The following is a 21,299-nucleotide window of genomic DNA, read 5'->3' on the forward strand; positions in this document are numbered from 1 at the left end:
CTCAGAAGACCGCCAAGACCGCCAAGACCAAATATCAAGGACATAAGAATCAAATGGAATTCTTCCAAAAGAAGAGAAAAGATTATATCGCAATTCAGAATCAGTCCTTTGTTAATAATCATGCTGAGGGACAAAAGTACAGGTGATAGTCCTACACGTGATAGTCCTACAGGTGATAGTCCTACTGGCGAAGTCGTGTGTTTATGTTTGATGTTTGGCAATACCAAACCAAACCTACCGTTTAAACCACACAGGATTACCTGCTATCAGATATCAGTACATCCCTGATGAAATAGAATGTCTGTTGAATCAAACATTTGTAGTTAAATAAATCATTGATTGGTGGCCAAAGCTTCGGTAACACACTACAGACTGCTAAATATAAGCTGTACATTAATATATGTTGTCCTGTACATAGATAAAGTTATGTCAACACATAGACTGGCCACCAGCCCCTAAGTCTTTTGTTAGAACTGCTCCACTAAATTTTAATACTAGATTATCTCCCCCTAGTTTGAAACTCAGAATCAGACATATCCTAGGGACCAAAATCATAAAGGTCAATTGTATTTATAATTTGAATATTCTAGAGACAGTGAGCCAGTCTAGTCAACACATTGCTTCCTGTTACGTTATTTACTGACGTTTACCCTGGAGATCATCGTCTCCTAATAGTTATACATTATTCATTTAATAGGCCCGAGACAACTATCACAATGGCTTATCTATGATTCCCCAGCAGTCAAAACAATATTACGTTAATTTCACCGGTTAGAGTGGACTGTCTTCTTATATAACTTTGCTTTTGGCTTCTTATTTCTTCCAAAATAACCAACTTATGTTCTGTCGGGTTGAATATGTCTGTGCTTGACGTCCCAGTACAACATTGTAAAGGTACTATGTCTTTCTCTTTCACACATCATGTTTGTACGGAAAATGTATGTCTCTTAAAACAGCCACCAAGGTGAAGTATATGAACACCCTTAACATTTCATCGTGTTTTCACATCAGGAACTAGCTGTAACAAAACAGTTTTCAATTTTTCTCGATCCATTTTAACAGAACAATATTTGTCAAAATGATGATGAAATAAGACGAAAAACATCATTTGAAAATTCTCTGTCGTAAAATTTCGAATAACTCTGTAACTGATTTTTAACGGTTCATGAACAACTTGTCCTCGCAAGAATTTCGAATGTGTTGCAAGACAACTACAATGCTAAAATACAAAAGCCAACAAAATGTAATTATCTTAATATGTGTATTAATGAACTAACTACGATTATTTTGCTCTGAAGTTGAATGTCCTTTCGACAGCCAGGGTCAACTGGGGACGGCGTGTGCATGCTTTTCGCTCACTCCTTTCAAGGTATAGTCAATCGCGTATTAAACATCTTGCCTGAACAAATGCATCAACCGTTTGGCAAACTCGTAAGCCCAACACTACTCGCAGTAGTCACATCGGTCACCGGACTTCTGTAAAACGGTATATTTACAAATAAAATTCACAGAATTAATCGCAACAACCAGAAAGCATCTCTGATCTGAACTAGGTGTCTAACTAGATCGTAATAACTGCTTTCTTAAGTGAAACCTTTAACGCCTTGTCCATTGTATTCAGTTAAGCGCCCACCGAACAAATCTATTTCATTCAAAGTCGGTGACTTCTGGAATCGGTCAAACTTAAGGGATATTATATATTATTTAATGTTTAAGTGCCATTTTGTACTTTCTAAACGCCATAGTTGTCCACAATACTGCTGAACAGACCAGTTTATGTTGTTATATATACCAGATACTGCACGTAGATTCTATCATATCCAGACAGCTTTTTCAATGCAGGATCCATTACCTTATATGGCGACAAGCAAACCATTACATACGAGCTAGAACAAATTACAGCGCCTGTAACCAGTTCAATAATGTCAGATCTAAATCTTACGGAGACATATAGTTCTATATCTCGGTGGCACTAGATATGGCCAGACATTTGTAGGTAACAAGCATAAAGCTTATTGAGAGCGACCATTATTTGAATTTACGCCAAAGTCTGATAAAAAATAATTGCATGGTTTTCGAAAAAAGACACGAGAATCCCTGTAATTGGCCGTTATCAGGCCTACGTCACGCGAATTCTGTCATCACGCCAATCCACGCGATACTATCGCCTGACTCGTGTTATTAACGTGATAAAGGTGTAACAAGCGTCTGGACGGAATTGAATTGCTGAGTATTTGAATTGAATAAAAAGCACACTGGATAAATAGTTTAGCCTCGTTTAGTGTATATAATGAGAAAAGAAATAGAAGCGGGGCCGTTTTAATGGTTTCTATCAGACTGGACACGTTAACGTCAGATATACGAGATGTGGACAGGCTAGTACGGGCAGTTCGATTCCTTCTCAATGATGATTAATCTTTCGCTATGAAGATGGTGTTCGGTGGATATGTAATGGTATTGTCTGATAGGTCGGCGTTCTTTGATCAAGGACAAACTTTAAGGCTTTTCATATAGTCACTTATCAATATAATGTTGAAGTAAATTTCTGTGAATATTTCATTCAACCCAAAGTCCGTCCAAACACAATGACAATTTCAGGTATTAAGAAAGTATTGTCTATGATGAGAGGAAAGCAGATGGATCACAATACACTTATTGTTATCTAACAGCATCGCTGCAAAAATAGAAAATAAAATCGATAAAAAGAAAGCGGAACAGGATGTCCACCAGAATATTGAGGGACAGTCAACTATGTTATCGGAGGAAAAGACGAAATTTAAGGCCTATCACTTTTCGTCTTTTCGGGGCAAAACAATTTTGAACCCGAAAAAACGAGAATTAAAGTCACTAATCTGCGTGCATTTATTTCGTCTTTTCGCGAACGATGTTCGTCATTTCGGAGCGAAAAGATGAAATTTAAAGTTCGTTAATTTTCATCTTTTCGGTGCGAGCAGACGAAAAGACTAGAATTTAGCTATTTGATTTTTGTCTTTTGGGGGAGAAAAGTGGAAATAACGAAATGAAACAAACAGCCACCATACCAGCCTCATCGCAATAGAACCACACACTCCATCATCTGTTGACTAGTCCTATTTTATATTGGCGTTTACGATGGCGACCCAAAAGAATGAGAATCCGAGGTTGTGTCAATCTCTACTGACAGATATGGCTACTCATAATGTACATAATGATAATCACAGATATTCGCCATTATGTACATTCACATACAATTCCTAGATAACAGGTCCAAATTGTTATTTGTATACACATAGGTAACAATTAATGGTTGAAAGCTTGGGAACAACAAGATAAGGAATCCACAGAAAATATAAAACAACAGAATCATGTTAGGATGTAAATAGATAGCCTGGGGTTATATAAGGAAACTGATAGAGGGAGGCCGACAGCCTTGGGGCAGCGTTACTACCAATTAGCGCCCGAGACAGACCACAAGAAAAGATTCCATCATAAAACACGAAAATGGCTGTAATATAAACCTGTGATGTGCCAGAGACAATCACTGCAAACACAACTTTATAGGGGAATATATCACCGATGTCCGGAATTTATTTGTGGGTTCGAATGATTTATCCTGTGTATTAGAATAATGGTTTCAACTGACTTTCCTTTTTCCTTTTACAGATGGGACTGTGACGTAATTATAACATATTTTACAATACTATTGAAGCGTACTATTTCAACCCAACCCAGTTACACTGTACTGACAACGGTCTGACCTGGACACAACGCCATGGTTACCATCCCTAGTCACACCGTACTGACAACGGCCTGATCTGGACACAACACCATGGTTACCATCCCTAGTCACACCGTGCCTGACAACGGTCTGATCTGGACACAACACCATGGTTACCATCCCTAGTCACACCGTGCCTGACAACGGTCTGATCTGGACACAACGCCAAGTAATTACTTGTTTGTCTTCTCCATTCAAACGAAAGATTTGTGGTCATCAGATATATCAATGAAAGGTCAGCTGTTTGTTTATCATCCCTCTTGTACGACTAGAATATGTTAAATTGTGACATATTACAATACACGGTATTCCTGTTGTTGTCAATGGTGAAGTATTATAATACACGGTATTCCTGTTGTTGTCAATGATGAAGTATTATAATACACGGTATTCCTGTTGTTGCCAATGATGAAGTATTATAATACACGGTATTCCTGTTGTTGTCAATGGTGAAGTATTATAATACACGGTATTCCTGTTGTTGCCAATGATGAAGTATTACAATACACGGTATTCCTGTTGTTGTCAATGATGAAGTATTATAATACACGGTATTCCTGTTGTTATCCATAGAGATGTTTATAATACATTTATATTTCATGAGCATCTCACTGCGTAATTATATCCCTTCTAGTGGGATTATGGTTTATTCCTCTTATGGGATTGTGGTGCCTCTTTCCCTTGTTGGATTGTGGTGCCTCTTTCCCTTGTTGGATTGTGGTGTCCCTTTCCCTTGTTGGATTGTGGTGTCCCTTTCCCTTGTTGGATTGTGGTGCCTCTTTCCCTTGTTGGATTGTGGTGCCTCTTTCCCTTGTTGGATTGTGGTGTCCCTTTCCCTTGTTGGATTGTGGTGTCCCTTTCCCTTGTTGGATTGTGGTGTCCCTTTCCTTGTTGGATTGTGGTGTCCCTTTCCCTTGTGACATTGTGGTGCCTCTTTCCCTTGTTGGATTGTGGTGTCCCTTTCCCTTGTTGGATTGTGGTGCCTCTTTCCCTTGTTGGATTGTGGTGTCCCTTTCCCTTGTTGGATTGTGGTGTCCCTTTCCCTTGTTGGATTGTGGTGTCCCTTTCCCTTGTTGGATTGTGGTGTCCCTTTCCCTTGTTGGATTGTGGTGTCCCTTTCCCTTATTGGATTGTGGTGTCCCTTTCCCTTGTTGGATTGTGGTGCCTCTTTCCCTTGTTGGATTGTGGTGTCCCTTTCCTTGTTGGATTGTGGTGCCTCTTTCCCTTGTTGGATTGTGGTGTCCCTTTCCTTGTTGGATTGTGGTGTCCCTTTCCTTGTTGGATTGTGGTGCCTCTTTCCCTTGTTGGATTGTGGTGCCTCTTTCCCTTGTTGGATTGTGGTGCCTCTTTCCCTTGTTGGATTGTGGTGCCTCTTTCCCTTGTTGGATTGTGGTGTCCCTTTCCCTTGTTGGATTGTGGTGTCCCTTTCCCTTGTTGGATTGTGGTGTCCCTTTCCCTTGTTGGATTGTGGTGCCTCTTTCCCTTGTTGGATTGTGGTGCCTCTTTCCCTTGTTGGATTGTGGTGTCCCTTTCCCTTGTTGGATTGTGGTGTCCCTTTCCCTTGTTGGATTGTGGTGTCCCTTTCCCTTGTTGGATTGTGGTGTCCCTTTCCCTTGTTGGATTGTGGTGCCTCTTTCCCTTGTTGGATTGTGGTGTCCCTTTCCTTGTTGGATTGTGGTGTCCCTTTCCTTGTTGGATTGTGGTGTCCCTTTCCTTGTTGGATTGTGGTGTCCCTTTCCTTGTTGGATTGTGGTGCCTCTTTCCCTTGTTGGATTGTGGTGTCCCTTTCCTTGTTGGATTGTGGTGTCCCTTTCCTTGTTGGATTGTGGTGTCCCTTTCCCTTGTTGGATTGTGGTGCCTCTTTCCCTTGTTGGATTGTGGTGTCCCTTTCCTTGTTGGATTGTGGTGCCTCTTTCCCTTGTTGGATTGTGGTGCCTCTTTCCCTTGTTGGATTGTGGTGCCTCTTTCCCTTGTTGGATTGGATTGTGGTGTCCCTTTCCCTTGTTGGATTGTGGTGTCCCTTTCACTTGTTGGATTGTGGTGTCCCTTTCCCTTGTTGGATTGTGGTGTCCCTTTCCCTTGTTGGATTGTGGTGTCCCTTTCCCTTGTTGGATTGTGGTGCCTCTTTCCCTTGTTGGATTGTGGTGCCTCTTTCCCTTGTTGGATTGTGGTGCCTCTTTCCCTTGTTGGATTGTGGTGTCCCTTTCCCTTGTTGGATTGTGGTGTCCCTTTCCCTTGTTGGATTGTGGTGTCCCTTTCCCTTGTTGGATTGTGGTGTCCCTTTCCCTTGTTGGATTGTGGTGTCCCTTTTCCTTGTTGGATTGTGGTGTCCCTTTCCCTTGTTGGATTGTGGTGTCCGTTCCACTTTAGGGATCGTGGTGTCCCTTCCACTTTAGGGATCATGATGTCCCTTCCACTTTAGGGATCATGATGTCCCTTCCCCTTTAGGGATCATGATGTCCCTTCCCCTTTAGGGATCATGATGTCCCTTCCACTTTAGGGATCATGATGTCCCTTCCCCTTTAGGGATCATGATGTCCCTTCCACTTTAGGGATCATGATGTCCCTTCCCCTTTAGGGATCATGATGTCCCTTCCACTTTAGGGATCATGGTGTCCCTTCCACTTTAGGGATCATGGTGTCCCTTCCACTTTAGGGATCATGATGTCCCTTCCACTTTAGGGATCATGGTGTCCCTTCCACTTTAGGGATCATGGTGTCCCTTCCACTTTAGGGATCATGGTGTCCCTCCCCTTTCGGAATAGGATTGGGCGTTGTTTCTCCGATATTAAGTTTCAAACGGCCTGATGCATTGTTTAAAGTGGGCTATCAGGAGAATCAGGGATTTATCTTAATTTTCACATAACCACGTCTTCACTACTTTTGAATGAAATGTCTCCAGGGATTTATGGATAACAGCATTTGGGATCAATGGCACTCTGATGTATATGAATTATCTACTGAACAGGTAGCCGGCTTCCGGCAACAAAGGAAGACACCTTATCAATTTTGAAAATTGATTTTCTTGGTAATGGTAGGCTGATTCAATATCTCCGTTAGTAAAAAGTTGAACAGATATATGAACCATTCGAGTATGGCAATGTACCTGCGATGTGATATTTCGGTGCCATCGCACTATAAACTGATCCTGGCCACTTTCACGTGTATGGATAGAACCAACAAGTCAATTACGTTCACATCGAGACAGAACAGTCACTCACTAATAAAGGTATGGACAGTGATGGACTGGATATATATATACAAACGATATTATATTGCAATAGCACGATGAAATATCATTTGCACCTTCTGTAATAAATTTATATCTAAATACCCCTGGCTGGATCAGGGTTGTTACTCCTGTTCAGGAGCTATTGTATAGCCCTCTAATAAGACCCCTGTATCCCTCTAGATGTTGATCATAATTGGCGACTAACGGTTATTCCGGTGTTTTCTATATAGGGGACATTGTAGAGACTAAAATATCTCTTCTGTTTCCATTGCAACACTCTAGATATTATTGTTTCCTGTCTGTCATCACAGCTCTGTCTTTCTATGCTTTGTTGTCCTTTATAGTTGTCTCCTTGACACTCGTCCTCATATAACCATGTCTGTTGGTGTCTCCTTGACACTCGTCCTCATATAAGTTAGTCTCTCCTTGACACTCGTCCTCATATAACCATGTCTGTTGGTGTCTCCTTGACACTCGTCCTCATATAAGTTAGTCTCTCCTTGCCACTCGTCCTCATATAAGTTAGTCTCTCCTTGACACTCGTCCTCATATAAGTTAGTCTCTCCTTGCCACTCGTCCTCATATAAGTTAGTCTCTCCTTGACACCCGTCCTCATATAACCCTGTCTGTTGGTGTCTCCATGATACCCATCCTCATATAACCGTGACTGTTAGTCTCTCCTTGACACCCGTCCTGATATAAGTTAGTCTCTCCTTGACACTCGTCCTCATATAAGTTAGTCTCTCCTTGACACACATCCTCATATAACCCTGGCTGATTGCCTCTCCTTGGAACCCATCCTCATATGATCCTGGCTGTTGGTGTCTCCCTGACATCCGTCCTCATATAACCCTGGCTGTTAGTCTCTCCTTGACACACATCCTCATATTATCCTGGCTGTTGGTGTCTTCTTGACATCCGTCCTTGTATAACCCTGGCTGTTAGTCTTTCCTTGACACCTGTCCTCATATAACCCTGTATGTTGGTGTCTCCATGACACCCGTCCTCATATGACCCTTGTTTGTATTCTCTCCTTGACATCGTCCTCATATGACCCTAGCTGTATATGACGTTAAATTGGCCCCGCTATCGTGGGAAACCATCTTGTTCTCTTTGTCAAAGGGTTTATAATTCCTCAGATATAATATGATTCCCCTTTTCGTTTAAATGTCTTGTTCACACCTAATGAACCCCGTGGACTAAATTACAGGTGACATTTTCCTTTTACCAAAGTTAGAATGACAGAGTGCACTGAATTTCTTATATCGATTTTTAGAAATCTTGATGTCAAAAGAACTATAAGACAAAGGCACGATTGTACTCGAGATGTAACATTATATTGCGAGCAAAAACACCAAGACCTATAATGCTACCGATTTCGCTGTAGTGGTGTGCGCACGATAATACATGCACTCTACTGCTATGAGAATGAACCTCAGGAGTTAAATATAATAGATCTTTACATGGTTTTTCTTCAGATATCGTGATGAAGCTTCGTTAACAATCATCTACTAAATAAAAATAGCAGCAACCAGAATCGTAACTCTAATCCGAAATCGATGGTGAGAGGCAAATAAGAGCACAAATTAAAGAGAATAACGATTCGGGGAAAATCAGAAAAAAAAGGACAAATAAAAATAAAATAAAACGAAAAACTGAATAACGCAGTCGTCAATAAAAATATGTCGGCGTCTAGCTTTTTTATATTGATTTGCAAGAGGGCCGAACGCATACATGATATTGCGGTACACTGTTTATACGAATAATCTGTTTCCGGGTGTGTAGTGTCAGGTTACTGGTCATATAGGGTACAACTAATCGGTCTCCAGGTGTGTCTTGTCATGCTGGCCTACACTATTTTAGATGATACCAAAACGATACTTGACATTTTGACAATAGCAAAACGTTGTCCTACAATGGGTGATTAAACACTGACGAATTCATTTTTCGTTCTGAATGAAACTCCTTTTTATGTAAACTGGACAAAACAATAACACGGAACTATTATCCTAATTCAAATAGGTCCAACAAGAGTATCAAACAAACAAAACTCGGAAAGCTTTAGAACAATGACTAGTAGAGTATGATTCACGAAGAGAGCAAACACATTTGAATAACACCTTTATATATATTTGTATGACTTAGTGGCAGATACATACAATAATAAATAATTGATCAAAAAACTGCATCATGCAGCATCGTAAATGATGGTGAAGACACCAAATGGCTGTTCCATCCCGGACTCGTCAGTGATGATAGGGAAATTATACAGCTGTTCCGACTAGAAACTATCAGTGATGGTAAGGACATCATACAGCTGTTCCACTATGGACTCGTCAGTATACGAGATCAAAAGTTTGACTTGTCCACTCGAAGACACGTCCTTTAATTGGTTGATTGTATTATATAGATGTCAGACATATAAAAACAAATTGACGAATTGTTGTATGGGAGTACTCTTTTTCTTAATTTGTTATACATAAGTATTGCAGGTGAGTAAAAAATGATGACGAATCACACTGATATTAGTTAAAGTTCTTATTCGTATCTGAATTAAAAAACAAATTGTAGATGCATTAGGGAATTTCGCAGTATCCGCTTAAGGGACGTTACATATGCAAAAACAATTCTAGTAGGATGTGAGGCTAAAGGAATAATGAAATTGTGAATAGATAAATATACATTTGATAATCCATTATTTTACATAAAAAAGAATATAAAACATTATCCAGTCTTTGAAAGGTTGTAGAATGGCATATATAAACGTAGTAGTTCAGTATAAGCCTAGCTTTGAATTCCCAAAATGTGTCTGCCAAAATGTTTTGTTGTTTTACAGAAAACAGAATTTCCCCACGGACTATTTTGATATTTACCAGACAAAATGCGTAAAAATCGAATGGTGGTTTCCAACTTCAGACTAATCCACAAATTTTATATTCACCACGGCTTCCCCACAGGAACATCGACACGGACGTCCCGAACATGGCTCCTCACTTCTGTTTGGGGGACATTGGAGAGACCTAGAATAAGGCCTGCTGAATCCAGTGCATGTTATTCGTAAAAGGCGACCCCCCCCCCCCCCCCCCCCCCCCCCCCCCCCTGAAGAATCGGGAATGACTTCTTCTATTTAGGGTTCAGAGACCAAAATAGATCGTCTACCCCATTACAGGACTTAAGATATGAAACCATTCCTTCCTTTTCTCAATACTCTCTCCTTCTGTGCTTTGTTTTTTACTCTACATGTAAGTGTGTCCTTGATACCCGTCCTACTATGACTCTATAGCTGTAGTTAGGACGTCAAACCTCTAAAGATAAACTTTTTACCAGGAACACTGTCGTTGATGTGATTAACCATCATCTCATTATACAGCTGTATCATGCTCCCAAGATGTTGGGACAAACCCGATAAACTGTTGTCCGAGGCCGCAGTTCATCAAGTTGGTCCAAATACCCTGGAGAAATTGTTTTGCTTATTATCCAATACTCTCTATAAATGATGATTAGTATTTTCGACTGTTTTCTGGCTTTTGTTCAATTTCGGCTGTAGGGGTGAACGAGACGGTTCATTCCCACTCAGCCAACATGTTGTTTTTGCTATATAAACATTACCTGAGTTTACCTGTGGAAAATGTAGGTATAGTCTGTTTCAGTATACGTATACATGGGACTCAAAGGTGACTAACAATAAAAGTGATGAAAATGTTTAAGAATACCTTTAAAAATATACATTCATGTGTACGTATTAATAACAGAATACATATACTGATAATTTATTACTTATATTAATAATGATAGTACACAACACTTCAAAAATGAAATAACGGAAAAATCTTTCATAATTAAAAATGCACCATATACAGGTAACAATGATATACAGTGTACTTTCAATCATTTTTTCCCTTGTTCTTTTTCCCCTTTCAATTAGATATGATTACTATCTTATAATAAGCAACTAATTCTTACAAATGGAATTATTGTTTCAACAAAAATAAAGGTGCATTTTGTTAAAATCACATAAAGAGTTAACGGCATAAACTTAATGATATGTAGTCAAAACTGTTTACAAGAGTATGTGTATGTAACCAACACAAAAACAACCAATTGTTATTCCCTCAAAATTACAATAAACAGTATACACCTTGGTCCAATCATTTTACCAGATCCATTAGTTATTTTTCTCTGAACACTTACTGTTTCCTGAACATTAACATTCAATTTCATAAAGGGACCTAAGTGTTTATGATATACTTTGAGAAATGGAACTTGTGTATTCTAAACATTATATACAAGCGTAATTTAACATTCAATTTCATAAAGCAACTTGAACTTGCAAGGGTTATGATTACCATATACTCGTGTTAAAGGAAGTGACAATTATATAGACTAGTATTTCTTTGTAATAATAAGATTGAACTATTTATTACGTAAATAATTTCGTATGTGAAGACTGCATATATGAGAACCGCCGATATGATTAATTGACTTTGGTGATATTGTGAACTTTATCCGTGCTTTCTAGGATTATACTGATTTGTGCTTTATTATTCAATCAGTTTCACTATTATACATGATTTGTTTTACTTGAACTATTAAAATGTGATTTAAAGTGTTTTGTTTTTAATCGTTTTCTCTTAAGTACATTATATATACCTGTTATATATTACAATGAAACAGGTAACGTTGACTTAAACGTATTGATAATGTGACCTTTCAATGTAAAGGTTAAAATTGAACAAACGTATTTTCTGTTTTATTTATAAAACATAATAATTATGATAAAGTGTGAAATTTTTAACAATGAAAGATATAGAAAAATGAATTATTTTCAGTAATTTATGAAAATTTGAGTTATTTTATTTTAATTTTTTAATATAATAAAAGTATTTGTGATACATATACATTTCGTATACATTATCTACAAACTGATAACAGCATGTAGCACAGGTAATACCGGTAACACAGGTAACCTGAGAATCAAGTACTTCTCCAAAACAGGCTATAACTTACCTGTAATTAGTGCCTATTGTTCTCTGTTGTTCCTACCCCCAATGTTAAAATAGGATATGTTGGCTGAGTGGGAAGACACCAACGAGACAAACATTATTATCCAGGTCAGAGCGAACTGATCGACGCGAATTCGATGAGAGACCCGTTCAGAAGGTGACCACATCTCAGTGCTGTTTACTTAGAAGACGCAGTGCGATAATTAGGTGTGATGAAATAACAGAAGACGATCTGGTGGAATCGGTAGATAGGGATTCACTTGCGAGTAGACTGAAAAGAGTATGGGATATTTGTTATGAATATTTCTGAGAAAACCATCAAAATTGCACAACATAAGGAATACCTAGTGCCTTGCTGTCCGATCACTTAGTCCTGTCATGCTATAATTTCCATGGCGACCGTATTACGAATGGTTGTCTCATAGAGCGGCCATCCGCAACATAACGTAATAAACACAATACCATTTGTAATAGTAACAATTTGCATCATGGTTTTACTGTACTTTAAGACGAGGACACTGTCACAGATGAACAGGTATTAGGCTAAAAGAATGTTTACGACAGCTGTTTTTAATTGAACCTGTTTCAACGTCTCAGTTCTAGCAGAAAGTACGTTAACATTATACAGACGCAATACACGCTGATTGGCTGATCACCAATTCATGATACCTCTTCATCTGTCATTATCATGTAACCGTATACGGGGAGGCGAGAAAATAAAGTAAACTACTGAATCACTCGAAACTATAACATAGACCCAGTCGGGTTACATAGCTTTGTGTTATTGTCCTTGTAATGCAGTGGCGTTCATATCGTATATAACCCATATCGAAAAGCGGTTTAATCCTACTACTAGATTGCACTGGTTTCCAGCCCTGTCGTTGTAGACCTTGTGATGATATAAATTGATTGTTACTCGTCGTTCTGATCTGATAACTAAAGGTGTCGGTCTAGTATTTAGTTGCCCTCTACGTGATAGTCACCATTAGTTTACATTGGTTCTGTGTCTTGTCCCGATCGTTGTGTTTGGTCAGACTAATTGAGAAAATCGATTTACCCATGCAAGCCATTTCTGCAATTCCCCTTACCGGAAGTCATATACTCCTAGACAATACATCGACGAGCAGTGTGAACTTAATACCAATCGGTCCTTCTCTCTCGCTTGCTATCAAAAAAAATACATAAAATGGTCCTTAAGCCAATCAAACATGAAATAAACATCGCAATTCAGAAAGCCAATTGTCTGAAACCCGTATGCTCAACTCAAAGCGGGCATATCTACATTATCAACTTTCGGATGTTTATAACGACTTGCATTAAGTTCAAATACCAAAAATAGAAATAATTCTAAAGAATTGTGGCTTTGAGATAACACAAAATGTTCTAATACAAAATAGGTTTCTGTTTAAAAATCGATTAATTGATGTGAAGATATGCCAGCTACTAGTCAGTTCTCGCTAGATGGGTTCTCGTGAGATTTCGTCTTTACAAAACTAACGACTCTTTAATGATTTATCGTCCTATCAAATGTACCTATTTTGGTATAAAGCGAACTGATTGGTGGGATCAGAAATATCAAGGAGATATAACGAAACTATCACTGCATTGTTCAAACATTTGGAAGATAATTGTTTATCGCTAGTTTAATGAAAGAAAATGTTTTTGTCGGGAGTTGAAAACCGGTTAAATCAGTATTACCACCTTACATGATTACAAGGGTTACTCTCCGCGGAAATCTCGGATTTTGTTTGATTCCCGACTCAGAAACAATGGTTCAGGATATCTGCTGGCCAGCCCTGCTCTGGAGGGTTTATTTACCAGTCCTGTCTGGAGTGTTTATTTACCAGTCCTGTCTGGAGGGTTTATTTACCAGTCCTGTCTGGAGAGTTTATTTACCAGTCCTGTCTGGGGTGTTTATTTACCAGTCCTGTCTGGAGTGTTTATTTACCAGTCCTGTCTGGAGGGTTTATTTACCAGTCCTGTCTGGAGTGTTTATTTACCAGTCCTGTCTGGAGGGTTTATTTACCATTCCTGTCTGGAGGGTTTATTTACCAGTACTGTCTAGAGGGTTTATTTACCGGTCCTGTCTGGAGGGTTTATTTACCAGTCCTGTCTGGAGGTTTTATTTACCAGTCCTGTCTGGAGTGTTTATTTACCAGTCCTGTCTGGAGGGTTTATTTACCAGTCCTGTCTGGAGGGTTTATTAACCAGTCCTGTCTGGAGTGTTTATTTACCAGTCCTGTCTGGAGTGTTTATTTACCAGTCCTGTCTGGGGGGTTTATTTACCAGTCCTGTGTGGAGGGTTTATTTACCAGTCCTGTCTGGAGGGTTTATTTACCAGTCATGTCTGGAGGGTTTATTTACCGATCCTGTCTGGGGGGTTTATTTACCGGTCCTGTCTGGAGGGTTTATTTACCAGTCCTGTCTGGAGGGTTTATTTACCAGTCCTGTCTGGAGGGTTTATTTACCAGTCCTGTCTGGAGGGTTTATTTACCGATCCTGTCTGGGGGGTTTATTTACCAGTCCTGTCTGGGGGGTTTATTTACCGGTCCTGTCTGGAGGGTTTATTTACCGATCGTGTCTGGAGTGTTTATTTACCGGTCCTGTCTGGAGGGTTTATTTACCAGTCCTGTCTGGAGTGTTTATTTACCGATCCTGTCTGGAGGGTTTATTTACCAGTCCTGTCTGGAGTGTTTATTTACCAGTCCTGTCTGGAGGGTTTATTTACCAGTCCTGTGTGGAGGTTTTTTTTACCAGTCCTGTCTAGAGGGTTTATTTACCGGTCCTGCTCTGGAGGGTTTATTTACCGGTCCTGTGTGGAGGGTTTATTTACCAGTCCTGTCTAGAGGGTTTATTTACCAGTCCTGTCTGGAGGTTTTATTTACCAGTCCTGTCTGGAGGGTTTATTTACCAATCCTGTCTGGGGTGTTTATTTACCAGTCCTGTCTGGAGTGTTTATTTACCGGTCCTGTCTGGAGGGTTTATTTACCGGTCCTGTCTGGAGTGTTTATTTACCAGTCCTGTCTGGAGGGTTTATTTACCGGTCCTGTCTGGAGGGTTTATTTACCAGTCCTGTCTGGAGGGTTTATTTACCGGTCCTGTCTGGAGGGTTTATTTACCAGTCCTGTCTGGAGTGTTTATTTACCAGTCCTGTCTGGAGTGTTTATTTACCGGTCCTGTCTGGAGGGTTTATTTACCGGTCCTGTGTGGAGGGTTTATTTACCAGTCGTGTCTGGAGGGTTTATTTACCAGTCGTGTCTGGAGGGTTTATTTACCAGTCCTGTGTGGAGGGTTTATTTACCAGTCCTGTGTGGAGGGTTTATTTACCAGTCCTGTCTGGAGGGTTTATTTACCAGTCCTGTCTGGAGTGTTTATTTACCAGTCCTGTCTGGAGGGTTTATTTACCAATCCTGTCTGGAGGGTTTATTTACCAGTCCTGTCTGGAGGGTGTATTTACCAGTCGTGTCTGGAGGGTTTATTTACCAGTCGTGTCTGGAGGGTTTATTAACCAGTCCTGTCTGGAGTGTTTATTTACCAGTCCTGTCTGGAGTGTTTATTTACCAGTCCTGTCTGGGGGGTTTATTTACCAGTCCTGTGTGGAGGGTTTATTTACCAGTCCTGTCTGGGGGGTTTATTTACCAGTCCTGTCTGGAGGGTTTATTTACCGATCCTGTCTGGGGGGTTTATTTACCGGTCCTGTCTGGAGGGTTTATTTACCAGTCCTGTCTGGAGGGTTTATTTACCAGTCCTGTCTGGAGGGTTTATTTACCAGTCCTGTCTGGAGGGTTTATTTACCGATCCTGTCTGGGGGGTTTATTTACCAGTCCTGTCTGGGGGGTTTATTTACCGGTCCTGTCTGGAGGGTTTATTTACCGGTCGTGTCTGGAGTGTTTATTTACCGGTCCTGTCTGGAGGGTTTATTTACCAGTCCTGTCTGGAGTGTTTATTTACCGATCCTGTCTGGAGGGTTTATTTACCAGTCCTGTCTGGAGTGTTTATTTACCAGTCCTGTCTGGAGGGTTTATTTACCAGTCCTGTGTGGAGGTTTTTTTTACCAGTCCTGTCTAGAGGGTTTATTTACCGGTCCTGCTCTGGAGGGTTTATTTACCGGTCCTGTGTGGAGGGTTTATTTACCAGTCCTGTCTGGAGGGTTTATTTACCAGTCCTGTCTGGAGGTTTTATTTACCAGTCCTGTCTGGAGGGTTTATTTACCAATCCTGTCTGGGGTGTTTATTTACCAGTCCTGTCTGGAGTGTTTATTTACCGGTCCTGTCTGGAGGGTTTATTTACCGGTCCTGTCTGGAGTGTTTATTTACCAGTCCTGTCTGGAGGGTTTATTTACCAGTCCTGTCTGGAGGGTTTATTTACCAGTCCTGTCTGGAGGGTTTATTTACCGGTCCTGTCTGGAGGGTTTATTTACCAGTCCTGTCTGGAGTGTTTATTTACCAGTCCTGTCTGGAGTGTTTATTTACCGGTCCTGTCTGGAGGGTTTATTTACCGGTCCTGTGTGGAGGGTTTATTTACCAGTCGTGTCTGGAGGGTTTATTTACCAGTCGTGTCTGGAGGGTTTATTTACCAGTCCTGTGTGGAGGGTTTATTTACCAGTCCTGTGTGGAGGGTTTATTTACCAGTCCTGTCTGGAGGGTTTATTTACCAGTCCTGTCTGGAGTGTTTATTTACCAGTCCTGTCTGGAGGGTTTATTTACCAATCCTGTCTGGAGGGTTTATTTACCAGTCCTGTCTGGAGGGTGTATTTACCAGTCGTGTCTGGAGGGTTTATTTACCAGTCCTGTGTGGAGGGTTTATTTACCGGTCCTGTCTGGAGGGTTTATTTACCGATCCTGTCTGGAGGGTTTATTTACCAGTCGTGTCTGGAGGGTTTATTTACCAGTCCTGTCTGGAGTGTTTATTTACCAGTCCTGTCTGGAGGGTTTATTTACCAGTCCTGTCTGGAGTGTTTATTTACCAGTCCTGTCTAGAGGGTTTATTTACCAGTCCTGTCTGGAGTGTTTATTTACCAGTCCTGTCTGGAGGGTTTATTTACCAATCCTGTCTGGAGGGTTTATTTACCAGTCCTGTCTGGAGGGTTTATTTACCAGTCCTGTCTGGAGGGTTTATTTACCAGTCCTGTCTGGAGGGTTTATTAACCAGTCCTGTCTGGAGGGTTTATTTACCAGTCCAGTCTGGAGGGTTTATTTACCAGTCGTGTCTGGAGGGTTTATTTACCAATCCTGTCTGGAGTGTTTATTTACCAGTCCTGTCTGGAGGGTTTATTTACCAGTCAGGCCTGGAGGGTTTATTTACCAGTCCTGTCTGGAGGGTTTATTTACCAGTCCTGTCTGGAGTGTTTATTTACCAGTCCTGTCTGGAGGGTTTATTTACCAGTCCTGTCTGGAGGGTTTATTTACCAGTCCTGTCTAGAGGGTTTATTTACCAGTCCTGTCTGGAGGGTTTATTTACCAGTCCTGTCTGGAGGGTTTATTTACCGGTCCTGTCTGGAGGGTTTATTTACCAGTCCTGTCTGGAGGGTTTATTTACCAGTCCTGTCTGGAGGGTTTATTTACCAGTCCTGTCCAGAGGGTTTATTTACCAGTCGTGTCTGGAGGGTTTATTTACCACTCGTGTCTAGAGGGTTTATTTACCAGTCGTGTCTGGAGGGTTTATTTACCAGTCCTGTCTGGAGGGTTTATCTACCAGTCCTGTCTGGAGAGTTTATTTACCAGTCGTGTCTGGAGGGTTTATTTACCAGTCCTGTCTGGAGGGTTTATTTACCAGTCCTGTCTGGAGTGTTTATTTACCAGTCCTGTCTGGAGTGTTTATTTACCAGTCCTGTCTGGAGGGTTTATTTACCAGTCCTGTCTGGAGGGTTTATTTACCAGTCCTGTCTGGAGTGTTTATTTACCGGTCGTGTCTGGAGTGTTTATTTACCAGTCCTGTCTGGAGGGTTTATTTACCAGTCCTGTCTGGAGGGTTTATTTACCAGTCCTGTCTGGGGGGTTTATTTACCAGTCCTGTCTAGAGTGTTTATTTAGCAGTCCTGTCTCGAGTGTTTATTTACCAGTCCTGTCTGGAGGGTTTATTTACCAGTCGTGTCTGGAGTGTTTATTTACCAGTCGTGTCTGGAGGGTTTATTTACCAATCCTGTCTGGAGTGTTTATTTACCAGTCCTGTCTGGAGGGTTTATTTACCAATCCTGTCTGGGGGGTTTATTTACCAGTCCTGTCTGGAGGGTTTATTTACCAGTCCTGTCTGGAGGGTTTATTACCAGTCCTGTCTGGAGGATTTATTTACCAGTCCTGTCTGGAGGGTTTATTTACCAGTCCTGTCTGGGGGGTTTATTTACCAGTCCTGTCTGGGGGGTTTATTTACCAATCCTGTCTGGAGGGTTTATTTACTAGCCCTGCTCTAAAAAATCACGTTGACATGTATACCATACGTTTTGTATTGTTTTACCGATCCATTGATTGACAGATCTCTTCTGTAGCATGGAACTATATCAAGAAATCGCACATAGAGCTAGGGCTTTGACGTGCATTTTTCGTACTCGGAAGCCATGTTGATAAGACTCATTTCATTATAAAAATATCTTATTGCGTAAGAAGCCAATATATTTGTCATTAGGATTAGGAAAACCGTATAAATTCTAGGGGAAAAAGAAACGCACGTTTATTTTCGATATTTATTATTTTACATGATTCTTTGACGATATGTTTATGACTATCATTATCATTTCATCATTACTAAATAATTAATTTTTCTTTGTTTTCATGGTAAATACTCAAATGTGATTGGTCGAAAAATTCTTTTCATTTAACAATTAAACGCTTGGTAGATTGTATTTATTGTCAATATCAATGCAATCTGGGTGACAGATAAATAGAATGACGCCCGTTAGGGCGTCATTCTATTTATCTGTCACCCAGATTGCATTGATATTGACAATAAATATAATCTAACAAGCGTTTAATTGTTATATTTACATTAAATACGTTAAACTTCACTTTCTCTTTGCTAAATCTGGGATTTAAGTTCAGATATTCCCCTGTTTGTTCAATTGAAAGAACGGCACATGTGAAATCGATTTCATTGTAGTGCTTTGTTTGCATTCAAATTGATGTGTAATACAAAGCCTTGGCGTGACTATGATCAACATAGCACCAAAATGACGTCATAATTTCGCGATTGTTCTAAGTCGAAATCCTTGCTAGGTTTGATTCACCCGCAACGCATTGCCAAACATTTTTTTGACGCTGACGGAAGTGACGTCATGTGATCTGGGCTGCATTTATACGGTGATCAATACCATCTGGTTTAACACAGGAGTAATGGGAGACCGTCACACAGAATGTAAATATGTAGCGCGAAAAATGTGACGTCACAATACGACAATTGACGTTGCGTATTGATTTGAGAAAAAGAATCCCATTTAAAACCTGTAAAATTGTACATAAAACATGTTTTAAATTAGAAAATCATTTTCAAAAATTAATTATAAGCGTTGATGTCAATTATTTTTTAGTTTCATCGGGGAATGAAATAAATTTTGTTTGCAAACTTCTGTAAGAATCCGCTACGCGGATTCATACAGTTTGCAAACAAAATTTATTTCATACCCCGATGAAACTAAAAAAAAAATGACATCAATGCTTAAATACATTTTGATGATTTTGTTGTCCTGTCACAAACGTTGTTTACTTGAATACCGTTAAAAATCAGTAGCGTGTGTGTAACACCCCTGGCATCAGTAGCGTGTGTGTAACACCCCTGGTATCAGTAGCGTGTGTGCCCACACCTGGCATCAGTCGCTGATCTTACTTTCCTTCACATTTACCCCATCAAGGTGATTATTGCCCTTTTTAGGGATATTAATTCACTCCTGAATAAGGGCCTGCGACGTTATATGGGACGTTAACGCACTTCCTAACCCTCCTGTCTAGCTCGTCCCACGAATGCTCGATTGGGGACACATCTGGACGATGGTAGCCAATCAAGAACTAGAACGTTGTTTTGAGCCAGAAAGTCACGAGAAACCCTAGCAACATGGGGCCTCGCGTTGTCCTGCTGCAACGTAAAATTACGTTGATGGATAAGAAGAAGAACGTGTGGCCTCAAGACCTGATCTCGATATCTTACTGCTGTAAAGGTACCATCGATAACCACGAGAGGCGTTTTCACGTCTTGAGATATCACTGCCCATACCATAACAGACACTTCCCGACTCTGTCACTTTCCGTCATGTAAGCGTCAGAATATCGCTCACCTCGACGTTGATTGTCGTCCATCTGACCTGTAAAGCGAGACTCTTCAGTGAACAACACGCGTCTCCAATGGGCCAAACGAAACTGATTAGGTGGATGTAAATCTAAAGCAACCACTGCAGTGGCGGACAGACAAAGGGACGTCGTGGCCTTCAATGAAACTCACGCTACCGATTTCTAACCGTTTTTGGTCACACTTGCCGACCATGAGTACCCACAACTTGACGTGCCGTCTCCGTCGCCGTCTGAAACCGAATACGGAAATGCGAGAGACGTATGGCTCTATCTTGTCACGACGTAAAGCGTGGGCGTCCGCTCCTGGGACGGTCACCCAATCTCCCGGTGACTCTGAGACGCCCAACTAAACGGAATATTGTTGTCTCGAGTAATAACATATGCATATTGCTGGGCTACATGGTGTTGCGAATGTCCCTGCATTATCAGAGCAATGGACCTATCCCTATCGTCTTCACTCAAACGCGGCATTTCGCTGTGCAGTCGCTTCGAAAAGAAATGTTTACCAGCATATATGGTGCAAGAGCACCCCGGATGCACGAAAGCGTGGTCACGGTCGACTGAATTTAAAATGAAGAACATTTTCACAGTGCACGGAGTTAACTCTAAAATTTAGTTAAATTTAGATCCCGTGTCTAAAAGGTACATTAGACAAAACCGATCTTCCGTTTTTTTTCCTGTCAGTTAGTATATGTAATCCATCTCCAAATTAGTAGCGGCATGATAGTATATTTATTTATATAGCTATTATAAGGACTGTAAACATACGCAGCAAGCAAACCGACGACTCATATAGTCATACATGTAAGCAAAAAATAGGATCAGGGATTCGAATTTGTTTACAAAAAAAATTGAAAAGATCAAATTTGAACACCCCACACCCTTTTCTCTTATTCTTTAGTTTCTTTTTTTCCCTTTTCTTTCTTTCCTGTCTGTTCTGTCCTTGTTATGCTTTATTTTCTTTGGTGTTTCCTTGACAACCGTTCACTAAGAGAATACGTATGTCATATCTAATAGATTATTATGAAAAGGTT

The 21,299-nt window shown here is 40.4% G+C and overlaps 2 protein-coding genes across 2 annotated transcripts in view; both read right to left on the bottom strand.

Moving 5' to 3' along the window:
- LOC117318024 (MAGUK p55 subfamily member 7-like) overlaps positions 1-21,299 on the bottom strand; it is a 200,582-nt gene that overhangs the window by 150,168 nt on the left and 29,115 nt on the right. The window lies entirely within an intron of this gene.
- On the bottom strand, positions 4,880-6,160 carry LOC117318025 (ribosome-binding protein 1-like). The gene has a single exon (XM_033873001.1). The coding sequence runs from the start codon at positions 6,158-6,160 to the stop codon at positions 4,880-4,882; it is 1,281 nt and encodes a 426-aa protein (XP_033728892.1).

The sequence above is a fragment of the Pecten maximus genome, chromosome 19 (assembly GCF_902652985.1).
Source record: "Pecten maximus chromosome 19, xPecMax1.1, whole genome shotgun sequence".
In the NCBI taxonomy this organism is placed as follows: Eukaryota; Metazoa; Mollusca; class Bivalvia; order Pectinida; family Pectinidae; genus Pecten; species Pecten maximus.

What these genes read in the sequence shown, in the direction of transcription:
- LOC117318025 (XM_033873001.1), bottom strand. Translation starts at nt 6,160, where the DNA reads ATGATCCCTAAAGTGGAAGGGACACCACGATCCCTAAAGTGGAACGGA.